Here is a 15,139-nt window from a genome sequence, read left to right as displayed (position 1 = left end):
GTCTGCACTGCTTTCATTTAGCGTATCTGGTTGGCCTATATGGCAACTGTGGTCACTAATATTTTTCAATATGAGCCAAAATATTAGATAGCACGCCCTCTGTCATTCTATGTTTTAAAAATTATTTTCACTTTTTCATTTTTTTTTTGGCTTAATTTATGCATTATTCAAAGTGCACTTTTCGACCCTAAATAATCAATTTAATATCAAAAATATTTAAATTTATTAATTATTCATAATTATATTATTTATATTTTTTGTACAATACTGAACTCGTACTAGTAAAGTAGATATATTTCAAATATGTTCTCTATTCAAACTATAGAATTATTTTATTACCTTTTGTTCTCTATCACTGTTTTGCATTAAACTTTTATCAGAGCCATATATTCCGATGAATATATTATTTAATGTACTTTTCATTTATTCATAATCTTTTATTATCTTATAATTACAACAAATATTAACTGAATGAATATGAATTTTTGAAAAGTTTTTCTTCTAAATATAAAAAAAGTAACTTATGAAATATTCAAAACATTTAGAGCATTGGACTTCAAAACCTAATCCAGAGGTTTCTTCTTCCTTAAAGCTCCTGTCTACACTATAAAAAAAAGTGTGATGTGCCCAACAAATATGGTAGTGATATGCCCAAATATGGTAGTGATATGCCCAAGTATGGTGGTGATATGACATCATCATGTCTATATATGGGCACATCACATTTTTTTGTCACATAAAGTTTGATAGTGTAGACAGAGCTTTAGAGTATTATACTTGCAATCCAGAGGTTGTGGATTCAATCTCCTGGTCCAAAGAAAATAATTTGGGTAAAGAAAGTAATATTAAAAATCGAGTTTGGAGCTAAAATTATTTGAAAGATAGGATGAAGAGTTGTAATACGTGACACAAGATCATATAAATGAAACATTAGATAATAGAGAAGTATCCGCCGCAAGATAGCGTATCAAGAATTCAACCAGTAATGGCTTTCACCAACTGGGGCAGGAATATAGCAGCTTAGATACACCAGATCCAGCAGGAATGTCAGGATCTTCTTTAATAAACCATGTCAGACTTCAGAGTGTTGAGTTTGGAGCAAGATTCTGTATCCCCCTTGCTCCTCTCCACCAAGGTGACAAAAATTGGTACCGGTATTTAAAAACTACTGGAAAGGTAGTTCAGTATACCATTTCCTCCACACCCCCCCCCCCCCCCAAAATATACTGTTAGCAAATACACTATGCTTGGTTTTTCGCTTTAAATTTACCTTTCTCTATTAATTGCGGTCTATAGGATTTACATTGCGGTTTACCTTTAGATGCAAAAATGATTTCACTGTAAATACAGTATAATTATATATAACATGTAACTATCGTAATAAGTCAGTAACTATATTAGTAATACTTGTTTTTGGTTGTCAAACAATAGCGTATCCTCACCTTTTCTCTACGTCCAGGGTAATGTTTATGTTTTTACAATTTGTTAAGAATAACCATTTGTTTGCTGTGAGATTATCCCATATCAATGATACTGGTGGGATTAAGTATCCGCAACACTAAACATCACAGAAGACTGAATGGATTATCATGCCATTTAAAATACCGAAATCCTTTATTGACTAAATTTGTGGTATTAAGAATCGTAAGCCTTTACCGAAAATAAACGAATAACATGATGTACACAAATCAATAAAGGATTTAAGTACCTTAAGTTATCCCTTTGTTTAGGTAAATGTATAGTGGTAAACTGATAGGAGAGGGATTAGGTACTGTTAATCTAGATATTGTTAATCTTGTCTGTATTAGATACAGTGTATTTGTAACATCTACACTTTCGGTGTTGTCTATCCTATTTTAAAAGTGTTTGCTTATAATTTCTCGTCAATTCTATATTCGTCTGTTGATATTGATACTAATAGGTATTAAGTATGGTTCCCACTTGCAACGTAACGTAAGAAAATGCCCTTCCAATTATTGTGTTTGTCCCCCACCTGCGTGAAATCAAACCTGCGATGTTTGCAGCACTGTTGCGTCGGCAGTTCCCACTTGCACTTTGTGTAGATACTTTGTTGTGTTCTAGTGGGAACCATGCTTTAGGCAGCAAATAATGCTACTATTTTTAATTTAGGCTCTTTTAGTCTAGGCAAAAATGTGAAAAAATGAGTTAGGGGGAGTGGAATGTTAGAGGCTGTCAACATAGCCAGATATCCTAATTAAACCCTTCTCATCACTCTAAGCCCTGTTGACACTTAATTTTTTGCCTCGTCTTGAAATGGCGGCCATTTTTGTATAAAATGTGGATAAAATCAGATCTAAATAAGGTAGATACACAATCTTGGTGTCTAAACACATGTACTTCAGACACGGAATCCATTAGGCCTTGTTGACACTTTTTGCGTTATAATGTATATTATGTATATTCTTTTTTCATTTTGTTTTAAGTCTGTGAAAGATCAAATTATGTCACTTTCTGATATATACAACAACGTTGAAATGTTTTAAATATATATTTTTGTTTAATTTCTATGATCAAATTATATAGAATCCAGCCAAACAAAGTCATTTTTGTTTCCATTCACCAAAAAAGAAAGAAAGTGAAAACTTATGTAAGGGCGTGTGGCGCAGTGTGTTGGACGTTGGACTACCGATCGTCAGACCTAGCTTCGAATCCAACTCTCGCCGCATTGCTTGTATCCGTAGGCAAGATACTTTACTTACGTTGCCTCTCTCCACCAAGGTGTATAAATGGGTACCCAGTTAGATCTAGACACAACTTTGCACTGGTTACCGACTGCATTATGGGAGTATGTTTCCATACGTGTTTGATCCCAAAAAATACTGGGGTAATAATGCTTGTAAAGCGCCTTTGAGCATGATTACTCATGAAAAGGGCGCTATATAAATGTGGTATTATTATTATGTGGATGATCTTCCCTTTCCAACCCTCTCACTTCCCCTCCCCTTCGGCACCCTTTGCAGTACCAATTTACACTCCTGTGTAGTAAAGTCAAGAGGGACACCACCTGGACAGCCATTTACGTATCTTAATGGTAAGACAATAAATTATTAGATCAAAAACAAAGTACACACAAAAAAAATGGACAACTTTTTAAAAGATCTAAATATAGCAGATGACTCATTTTAATTCATATAATATTACCAGAGAATATTCATTTTATTATATCAAACTAAATTAGACAGTCGTTATTTCTTGCATCTAGGTACTTAACGTTGGAGTCGCATAACCTTGGGTCTATAGCTCAAGATAATTTTCTATGTAACCGGCATCTGGCCGGTATTATCTGTAGCTTTTAAATTTTAACAAATGCCATTACTAATACCTTGTAAGCAAAAATTAAAAATTAGTGTGCTGACCATTACACGTGACAGACATTTCATAGGCTTTGTTCATTGTTTAAATGGACATGTCGGCTTGATGTAATAATATCACTAATCTTATTATAAGAGATATAGTTTTACAATTAAACTAGACGTCAGAAGCCTAAAATCTTGAACAGAAGCCTAGTTTTCATCTGCTGAATTGGTGCAATAAACTTGTTGTTTTTTTTATAGTAAAAGTAACTCCAGTGTTTCCTTTTTTATCACTGAAATAAATAATTAAAATTAAATAAACTTTACAATGATTTGAAAAATAAAAAATGAAAAAAATTATATGCTTGTAAATAAGTTGCCTTAGTTGAATAAATTTGATGTTGAAGTGAAGTAAAAATAAAAAGGGGAAAAAACATCGGTATATGACTTAAATTTAAAAAAATACATTATTTTAAATGAAAACATGAAGCTTTTAAAGTATTATTTGACATGTTTATCAAATTTTAATGAATTATTATTTTGTTTATTTCTTTATTAAAGCATTTTGGAGAATTTGAATATAATTTATTTAAGATAGGAAATTAGGCAGACTACAGGATTCTTTACCAGTTCTTGAGAGTGAGAGAAAACAAATACTTATACTGACCAGACAGTGAGATATTAAATAACACCCTACCTTTAAATTAACACGGCAACATTTGATGTTTTAAAATCAATACCACGTTTAAATACCAGATAAATAAGCTTTACTACACAATAGTTACGCGTGTTAAAGGATTAACACTGGCGGTTATCTCGCATACACAAGTGAACAACAACATTAAAATGTTTTCCAAAACAATTAATACTATAAAAGTTTCTAAACTAATCTTGAATAAGAGAATAATAGTATGGTATTTGAGGGATTATGGGTATTGACTTTCGACAATTAGTCTCCTTTGTTAATAAAAAATGACGGCAACCTAAGATGTCTACGAATCAATGGCAATAATCGTCTTGTTTACTACAACTTAGCATTGAGTTTAATAAGGGGATTTATCAACATTGTTATTAACAAAGTTAAACAATATGCTTATTTTAATTGTTCATTTTACCTATTGTTTGAAAATTGAGACTGAACAAGATGAGTGAATTTGTAATTTTTTTTTTTTTTTCGTTATTGCTTTTTTAAACATAAATTTTCGAAATAGTTTCTTCAGTCTACCTGTTTACAATTATATCATTATTTATTTCTTTAAGATTGTGTTGTATAATTTGATGATGTTTGAGTTTGTGAGATCTTTTTTACATAACAAAAGCAATATGACTAAAATTTATTTTTAGATGTTTTTAAATTCTTACATCGTTATTGTATAAATATATTTCTTTTATCTTGTCCATTTTCATTTTCGAAATTGCTTAAAAATTGTTTTGATCCAAGGTGAATTTTAAGTTTATATGTACTTTGTATACAAAGGATATAACACTGTGTAGATAATATAAATCCAAAGGCAAATTACGAAAAAAAAAATGAAAATGCTGTGGGTATCAGTTGCTGGATCTCAATGGAGATACAAAAAAAAGCTAAATCAAAATGATAAAGTAAAACAGCCAGAAAAGTAAGCAGAGCTTTCGGGCAACACTAGCCCTTCATCAGTGTAGATAATATATATATATATATATATACACAATTTTTTTATGTTAAACCATTACATACATTTCTCGAAACGACACGATTGTAAAGTTAATCAATTTTGCTAAGGCAATCGTCTTCTTTGACACATAACCGAGAAATCTAAGCCTGAAATTACGCAATTATATAAACCGATCAATTTTTCTTATTGATTTTCCTCTTTTGTTTTTCTTCGACACTATTTATAAAATGATTTTTTTATACGAACAAAAGACAGTGATGAAAGTTCTATTGATTATTCAAAAATCCCCAGGGATCTATCATTCAATTAATCTGCCCTGTGGATCTTCTACCCTACGGCCATGATCCATTTGCTCATTAAAAAGCTAAGCCACAGTGAATGTGTTGAAAGTGCAGTTTGCAGCAATCTGATTGGTTGAAACTGTCTTGTAGTCTGCTGGATGGTGTCACTATACAGTGAAGGCCTGATCTGTGAGTTTAGTGTGTCACAATAGCCTGGAGTTAACATTCAGTCATTCATTTCACTGAGAGAGGATGGAAATCTATTGACATTCGTTTAGGAATCATTTATTTTGGATATATTTATGGATACTTTCTAGTTGCTATATCTTCGCCATTTAATGTTGCCTTGGTTTTAATCAACACATGCCTTGCTCATTTGTCTTCCAATACCTTTGAATTACCAGGATACTTTTTTATTTCTAAATAATCGATGGGACGGTAAGAAAACTTTATGTTGTATTTTTTTTAATTTCACTTGCATATAAAAAAAAAAGTACTTTATGGTGGTCAAATTATATGTAATATCGCAAACAAAAATAAAGAAAAAAATTAGAATAAAATTATATTAAACATGTAATTTTATTGATATAATAAACTATCTGGGTATTTTTTATAAAGTACCTCCCCACAAAAATTTGTTTTAAATCAACTTCAAATTGTATTGTATATTTCCCAGCATTATTCTTCAAAATAATATTTTAAATATTATTACGATATTATTAATGTACTTTATTTAAATTTGTTTCAATATCATGGTATGCAAATTCTGTTATACAGTATCAAATGTGAAACACATGTGATGTACCTCTGTCATAGACCCTAACCATTCAACCAAATCTTCCATGATACAGACTGCCATATTATAGCATTTTCCTATGGTACAGCAGCATTGAGAATTGCTGGTGAATATTTTCAGCTTTATTATACTAGTAACAATTAGGTAATTAGACTGTTGCATTGGTAGAGGCATCATCTACTGTGTGTGTAGTATGGCCGCTAAATACACTTGATGTAATTATACAACATCTGTGTAAACACGTGTCAGCGATCTTATTTCTTTAATCTGTATAGGACAGTGATTAGTAGAATAAATTTATTTGCATTTTGTTTCATTGAGATTCAAGATTCTTTCATTTTCAATGTACAGTTGATGTCATTCAGGAAACAATTGTATACAGTATACTGCCCAATGTTAAGGGGACACCTATTAAGAGAATGCTTCCAGCCCAACGAAATGTCCCCTCAATCGGGATATCTCCATTTATCTTCATTAGTGTTACAGGAAAGTGTCCCTTTAATGGGGGTGTCTCCTGAATATGGATTGGGCATGATGTTATATAAATCATATTTGTCTTCATTGTTTTACAGTAAAGCAAAGTATCTCTGAATAGGAGTTGGCCATATAGAGTTATAAAAGAAAGTGTCGCCCTAATATAGTGTTCCATACTGTATGTTTTCTACTCTATATATTATGAATGTTATGTACCCCCTTTTTTCTAGATCAGCCTCCTGTTGAAATAAATAAATACGCCTTGCCAATCAATACCCGGACAGCAAATTGTATAATCTTATACTGTCTTATACCAGCAAAAACACAAAGTCTGTGGTTTTTAGAGCAAGAGTTGAGTTGCAGGGCTCTGCATTCAACTCTACTCTCTAAGTACAGTCATCTGTATTTGTAATTAGCAATCAAAATGACAATGAAAACATTGTTTCTGTGCTAATAAGCTTTTAAAATCTTTTATCTGACCTTGGCATTGACTTGTGTATGCTAGCTTCTGTAAACAGTTTAAAAAATTCATTTTTATTCCATATTATTTCAATTAGTATGAGCATGGAGTAAAGAAAGAATGAAAACATACAGTCTATTCTATTTACAAATGTTGAAAATATATACATAAGAATGAGTCCTTTCATTGTTGTTTTCACTGGTCTTTAATTTGACCTTGTCGTTGACCTTAAATGTAAAGTGCAAACATTTATAACGCATGAACGATTCCACGTGTACATTATTAAAGATCATGGAACATGGTATTTGATGTATAACGTTTTTTGGCTGATTTGGGTCTGAATATGTTGATTTTATTAGTACGTTTTGGTAAAATAAATTTTATAAGCGTAAATTATGATTTTTTTATGATTTACATACATCGGAGTTTATATTTCCGAAGTCGAATTTGGAAGCAGGAAATCCAATGCGATAAATCGTGACGTCATAAGATGAACACACTGTACTACTACTCTGGCGCCCCTGGTGTCGCGACGCATTTAGTGCACAAACTGTGTATAAAAAAATAACTGCAAGATGTCAACACGTATTGTGTACGATCTCGACAGTTCTGATTCTGTTTTAGAAGAGGAAACGATCCATTGTGAATTCGAAATCGATGAAGATGAAGGAGATGACGTTATCGATACGCATGAAATTGAATGTAATAATAGGGCGATTCAACCCTATATGTATAAGCCCGATCTCACCGATTCTGAAGGTGAGGCCGACCAACGCGAAGTCGGCGAAGAACGACGTCGTGGGGAAATTGAGGGTCCCGAAATTGACCAGACCAACATGGCCCTAGGCCTAGGTCAATTACGGACCCAAACTTTGGAATGGTTAGTTACAGTCAGTTATATAGCACATTATTATCGTGTTTTTAAACGCAATAAAATAATTAGTAAAACTGAAGTTGCTTTTGTGTCGATTTACTAAAGTGAAAGGTGCTAGGCTAGTAGTACTAGGGACTAGGCCTAGGCTAGTAGTAGTAGGCCTAGGCTCTAGCTAGGCCTAGTAGTAGGTGATTAATTCGTTCTTAACCCATCAGTGCATGCAGTGGTATGAAAAAAGCTAGGCTAAATTGTAGTAAACTCTGTGCATAATTAATAATAAATATAATTAATGCTCATGACGTAAGGTACAGCTTGTTATTAATTAATAACAAATATATATAATACAAGTATAATAGTTCAGGTGGGGACACGTCATTAGGCCTATATATTATTGTATTGAAACTGTTTTCAAGGTGCAAGTGTGGCCATTGCCAGATACAACAAACATATCGTGAGTGCAAGTGCTGCCAGGAAATCCCATCAATGGAATGTAGACTGGATGAAGGGGAAACAATGTACAATGCTGAGCGATATACATGCATCACCAACCATCCTGGATTTGTCGCAGCATGCTTAAATGTGCATGTACTTGAAATAGCATGGCTTCAATACCGGCAACAATATGATGCTGCATTTGATGGCCCAGAGCACAAACGTAGAAGGCATGTGGCTTACAGGCAACTGGCGAGATGGTGTTGGGGCTTTCTTGGAAGAAACTTGAGAGTTGTTCTGCCCTCATGTGCAGTGGCATGTATAAGAGCCCATTTTCCACCCCCTGGAATGGAGGACAATTTTTATTTTGAAGGTTTCAATATGTAAATCTGCAATACTGCACTATACCCAAAACAAACTGTTCTTTTCAGAACAACCAAAAGGTCAATTGAGATTTGAATAGCATCTGTTTGGTTTACCATCAACCATAAAAATCAACAAATTCAATATATATTTTAATGCAATACAAATTTATTAACATTTATTAACAGTACAACAATCCTAAAATGAAAAATACAGGTATTTTCAGTATATTTAGATTTGAATTTCCATAGCATTGTGTAAGGCCCTTTGTATTGTATGAATTTCTCCTTGGGATTCCCTGATTCTATTACCCAAACTTTGATGTGTAACAAGCGTTGTCTCAAATTCAAAAGTGGCTTAGAGACAACTGTAGTCAAATAACTCATTACTTAGATGTGTATGTATCCAATGTTGTGGAAAAGCCAGCCATACATCGGATCAATTCCAGCTTTTGGGGTGTGACAACATATGAAAGACACACCTTCTTCAAAACAAAAAAATTGTTAATACCGTCTGTTAACAATTTATGGGACAGAAAGCAAACAGATTTGCTTAGAGTGGCTTGACAGTCTGATGTGACATTAGGTGGTGATGCACGATGTGACTTCAATTGAGTTTTTTGGAATGATTACAGTAGTTACTGTGATTAACATATTAGATTTACAATCTGATATTATTTCGTAGAGTCACAAAACTAATGGAAACTAACGTATGGAACTAGAAGGATTGAAGCTGTGTCTGAATGTGCTTTGGAAAAGTAATGTTGCTATCGGAACTTTGGTAACGGACCGGCATGCTCAAATTCAGAAGTGGCTAAGAGACAACTGTAGTCAAATAACGCATTACTTAGATGTGTATGTATCTAATGTTGAGTCTGTCTCTGGAAACCTTGTAAACAGGCTTTCAATGGCTACTGTTTTGTCTGGATGTTCGAAACTTGCACAGAGGGGAGGGGGAGCGTCAACAAAGTCAATGCATTCAGCAGTACCATCGACAACAGACATTACCTCTGTAATCAGTTCATCAACATACCCTACAAAAAATAAATAAACAGAACATAATCTCTCACCACAGAGCAGTCCAGGTCTTCATTATAAAGCATATTCATAATAGAAATCAATCACCATGTCCAGAATTAGTTGCTTATTGTAACTAAAATAGACTTACCAAATGTACATTCTGTCATTACTTTTTTGACTGTATGGCCACCTTGTTTTGCTTTTGGGAATGCAATGGCATACTGGAGATCACCATCTTTTGTCCTTGCCTGAATACGATCTGAATTCTCATTGTAATGAAAAACTGCAAGCAGAAGTCTATAAGACAAAAACAATACAAACATGAATCATGTGGCCTAGAAAATACTAATATTACAGCACTACACAAATAAATAATGAACATTTGATTATAAACTAGGCACATACCTGCTTTTCATCCCAGAATAACCAAAGTGGAACATCTTGGGTGCAAAATGGTTCACAAGATTGTGGAAACCTTCGACGCCATATGTTTGTCCTAAGGGAGACAGTTTCACTACATCTTTCATGAGGTACTTGTTCTGCAGGATATCTGCTACTTTTTCGTTACATTCTGTCCCTAGAAACCAAAAAATAATTAGTCAAAAAATCGGACATATTGGAGAAGAAACTTGCCCCAAAAAGTTAAATAATAATTGGTTTACCTGGTGTAAAAAAATTTTTTTTTTGAGCTGGTCCATGAATGCAAGCCGGAAACAAGTCACTATGACCGGAATGAATATCCACAATGTGATTTGTTATTGAATCCCACTTTGCTAGAGCTAGGTCCCCATTTCCGTTACTTGTAACAACACTCCAATAGAGATGATTAATTATGCTTCGGCGCCATTTGTTAACTTGTTCACACCCTTTCCTCTTCTCAAGAGCAACAAGTTTCTTTTTTAACCCTAAAAATGTAAATAATAAAATATAATGTGTTGCAAGTATTCAAAATAAAGATTTGTAGTATTTGAGTACAAGAAATCAAGATTATTATGTTTGTAAACCAACCTACCTTTAGCCACATGCCAGATATCAAAGTAATGCGTTATTTGACTACAGTTGTCTCTTAGCCACTTCTGAATTTGAGCATGCCGGTCCGTTACCAAAGTTCCGATAGCAACATTACTTTTCCAAAGCACATTCAGACACCGCTTCAATCCTTCTAGTTCCATATGGTAGCTTCCATTAGTTTCGTTACTCTATGAAATAATTAAAAAAAAAATTCTAATAGTGTTAATCACAGTAACTACTGTAATCATTTCAAAAAAATCAATTTAATAAAATTCCAACATTTTCAAAGAAATCATGCAGCAACAATCTTACCTGAACAAGCTCCATAGCCAAGATCTTTTTTCTATCCAGGTCTAATAAAGTATAGCTTCCATATTTTGCCGAATGCCCCATGCTGTCACATCGTGCATCACCACCTAATGTCACTTCGGACTGTCGAGCCACTCTAAGCAAATCTGTTTGCTTTCTGTCCCATAAATTGTTAACAGCAGGTATTAAAAATTTGTTTTGGTGTCTGAAGAAGGTGTGTCTTTCATATATTGTCACACCCCAAAAGCGTAACAATTTCAATGCCTTACTTGGCAAAGCACCAGAGAACAAAATGGCAGCACTCAATAAAAGATTTCCAGCTGGAATTGCTCCGATGTATGGCTGGCTTTTCCACTGGAAACTTCCATCACATGCTCGACAAGTCTGATTTATTATTATTAATGTCCCTATACAAGTTGTTGCTGCTTTAGCACCTTTTTTGCCACACAGTTGACATAGGGTAAATAGGCTAAGCAGCATTGAGCGGAACACAACATATTTTACCTCGTGGTTTAATTCGTACTCAAAGTTATTAGAACTGAAATAATATAAAAAGGTTTACAAGGTCAGAATGTAAAATAACTAACATGTAATTGATTGCATCAAAATGAAACTGTAACATGGCGTTTGTACTTACTCATCACTTTCACCTTCATCCAATTCAATACTTGAATTTGATGTGTCACTTGGTATATAATAATCATCATTGTCATCTACCTCCATACCTTCATCTTCATCTTCACTTGCAATAGGACTGGATGTTGCAAATGGAAGCAACAGTTCACATTGAGTACCTCTAGAACAACAGAGAGGTACACACTGGACAGCTGAAAAAATAAATAAAAATAAATGTACACATTTAAAGCTATTAGCAACACCACCTAGTGTCAAACATTAATTGACAAGGTACTTGCATTTACTGGGGCCTTTGTATGAAGTCTGTATCTTAACAGTCCTTGTAACTGGCTTTACAGTTGTAGCTTTATGGAATTTTTTTTCACTTGTGGTATTTATACCACAAGATCTTCTACTTCCATCTTCATTGACCATAGCTTCACTTTCACTTTCAAAAACATTTTCCTTATTTTCTTTCAAAATCTGGAATATAGTAAAACAAGAACCAAAATCACCATTAATAATAACGGTCATACTGCTGTATATTCTGAATTAGAAGTTAGAGTACACAACATTATTTTACAAGTCATTTATGCTGCAGATCATTAGGTAATCACTCACCCTTTCAATTTCACTTTTGTTGTGAACAGACTCTCTTTCACTTTCCCTTTTTTGGTATGCAGAACGGCCTGGGACTAGTTTCTGTTTGTCATTGGCCAGTTCTTCACAACATACACGATGAAAGGGAATGGCATCAGGCTTTAATTTTTTTTTTCTGTAAAAAGAAAATAGGCCTATGCATTTGATCTTGATCACAAACTTCTTAATTTCCAACATATTTGGGAACATCTAATACTAGCCTAGTAGTAATTATTTTTGATCGGGTGATACACTGCTTCAAATCGTCATCGTCCCATACGTGATTTAGATTTTCAATGCCATCAAAAAGATTGATTCAATAACAAATCACAACGTCTCAAAAATAATAACTAGCCTAGGCCAAGGTCTATCCCCTATCCTAATTATTAAACAAAGGCAAAGTGAACAATTGGTGTCAGTGCACAATTGTTTGTTCTTCATACCCCACGGACGCCTCAACTAACCTAGGCTAGGCCCCCGGGCCTTTAGGCTAGCCTAGCTAGGACCGTAACCAGAAAAAGCCTACACAGTACCCAGGCTTACTACTACTTACTAGGACTAGGCCTAAAGTAGGGCTACTACTACTAGGCCTAGTCGCCTAGTTACTGTAGTATTATTATTATTATTATTATATTATTAATATTTTAATATTACTTATTAGAATAGTAAGTTATTACAAACCTGTTTGCAAAACCAAGCTGGGCCTTGACGGAATTATATTCCACAAACTGGTCTTCGCTGAAGTGTTCAGAGCATACACAAGAATACGGGCTGGCTTTCCAGTTTTTTCTCTTGGTTGCTACAACCTTTTCCCACTTTTTAAAAAAGGATTTGTCTTTAGGAAAGAAATGCAAACTGATTTCATCTTTAGAAATGTTACTACACCCAAAGAAAACACACCGTTTCGGCATTTTTATGAGATAGATGCAAGATTGTCAACATGAACACACGACACGGGCCAAGCAATAGTTTGTACACACACAGGCGCGAAAAAGTTTTCTTCATCTTATGACGTCACTATCAGTGGTTACCGGAAAAGGCCGAAAAAACCCGAATAAACGTGAACTGAAAGCAGTTGCGCGAAATAGCAGAAAACACTTTAATTATGTCCTGAAAACGTTTAATTTATTGTTTGTTTAATGTCCATCAGGGGAAACAACTATAATACTACTATTTTGCAAAAACTTCAAATACCATGTTCCATGATCTTTAAGTACTTTAAAAAAGATGAATTTAGTTTTCCAATTAAAATGAAATTGGATAAAGAACTGTTTCATCATTTTTTAGGTTTTGTCATTTATTTCTTCTACATAATATCTTATGATAAAGATAATGAGCTGTCTTCGCACGCACTACATTTACATGTATGGAATGTATACTTCCATGCTGTAAACTCCGATATTAGTGGAGTTGTAGGTGGTTAACATGCTTCCTTCCAATCCCAAGGTCCAGGGTTCAATCCTGACCTGGTTGTAACTCATGACTCTTTAAACTGCACTCCCTAAGCCTCAAATGAGACTTAGTTTATAAGCATGATAAAACATAAATTGGTTTATCCATCCTGTAATTGGCGATTTATATCAGTGTAGCTGTAGCTTGGTGGTTAACATGCTTCCTTCCAATCCCAAGCTCCAGGGTTCAATCCTGACCAATTCCAGGGTTGTATTAACTCATGACTCTTTAAACTGCACTCCCTATTGGCTCAAATGAGACTTAGTTTATAAGCACGATATTATGCCAATGTAGGCTATCTGTGATAAAACTTGGATATGTTTTAGGTATATTCGTTGTAACATTAATAACTCTAATGGAGATAGGAATATCATTCCCACCAGATTGCAGTCGGAAGTATTTTGGATGTTTAAGCCATGTATTTCTAAAGATAAACTGTAGTTTGATTGTTCTTATGTGTTAGAGAAAAATCTGTGTAAACATAGAGATGGTAAACATTGCTAAAAGTGCAACCTATCCAGTCAAACAATGAAACCAAACACATCTTTTGTTATGAACATTGTTCAAGTAAAACCACATTCTAAAAAACTATTTTTTCTTTATTCATATCGATCAAAACATGAAACCATACAGCATAAAACATATTTAATAAACAATGAAACACAACAGTCTACAAGCCAAATAAAATTTCAGTTTATTTGTTGAAAAAACTGTTATGGCTAATTGGTTTTGTTTACGTATTCATTTATATCTTTTTTCCCAGTCCAGCTAACAAGGTTTGCCACCTACATGAGGCATACATTATTTAAACAAACAAAATCGGTCGATTAATTCAATTCATTAGTAACATTAAGTGTCACATGTCACTACCACATGTCTGCAGTAACATGACATTATTACTCCCTCTATGATGTCTATGATAGCGACTCTTTGATGTTCCTCTCTGGATAGTGTATGATACAGATTTTTCTTTCATTATCTTTGTTCCGAGTATCTCCTGGGCTATGTTTAATCGAGGACATAGTGAACATCCATAATTCTGATTTGTAAAATGAGACAACTTTTGGCCAGGTTTTTAACGCTAATTGGATTGATAAGTGAATTTATGCGTCCCTAACGCATGCATGGCTGATAAACCCACACTTTAAATGTGTCTCATTGGGAAGGTTCATCATTATACTTGTCGACATTTTAAGACTTTTTTGTTTTTGAACAAATGTTTCACGTCATTTGGGAGTTTAATTTACAATAACAAAAGAAGAGAGATATTGGTATATTTGTAGTAAAATATGCTAGAATTTTTATGTTTTACATTTTAATTAAAAAAAATAATGTATATTTCATAATAAAGACTACTTATAACTATAGAGAAATTATATATAAAGCTTTTGTCTAATGGTTAAGACATCTGCATATCAAGCAGAAGTTTCTAAGTTTGAATCTCG

General features: G+C 33.7%; 2 protein-coding genes across 4 annotated transcripts in view; one reads left to right on the top strand and one right to left on the bottom strand.

The window, feature by feature from the left end:
• The window catches only part of LOC140045211 (uncharacterized), a 147,617-nt gene that overhangs the window by 83,904 nt on the left and 48,574 nt on the right, over positions 1-15,139 (top strand). The gene's annotated exons all lie outside the window — the stretch shown is intronic.
• LOC140043346 (uncharacterized) lies at positions 9,239-13,153 on the bottom strand. Its single transcript, XM_072087849.1, has 9 exons — positions 12,924-13,153; positions 12,119-12,150; positions 11,626-11,815; positions 10,992-11,526; positions 10,681-10,867; positions 10,331-10,573; positions 10,074-10,245; positions 9,817-9,965; positions 9,239-9,682 (listed from the first exon to the last, which is right to left on the bottom strand). The coding sequence occupies exons 1-9, from the start codon at positions 13,151-13,153 to the stop codon at positions 9,492-9,494; spliced, it is 1,929 nt and encodes a 642-aa protein (XP_071943950.1). The 3' UTR covers positions 9,239-9,491.

The sequence above is a fragment of the Antedon mediterranea genome, chromosome 3 (genome assembly GCF_964355755.1).
Source record: "Antedon mediterranea chromosome 3, ecAntMedi1.1, whole genome shotgun sequence".
Taxonomy (NCBI): Eukaryota; Metazoa; Echinodermata; class Crinoidea; order Comatulida; family Antedonidae; genus Antedon; species Antedon mediterranea.
The sequence above is the reverse complement of the archived record's forward strand: the minus strand, read 5'-3'. Positions and strand labels throughout refer to the sequence as shown.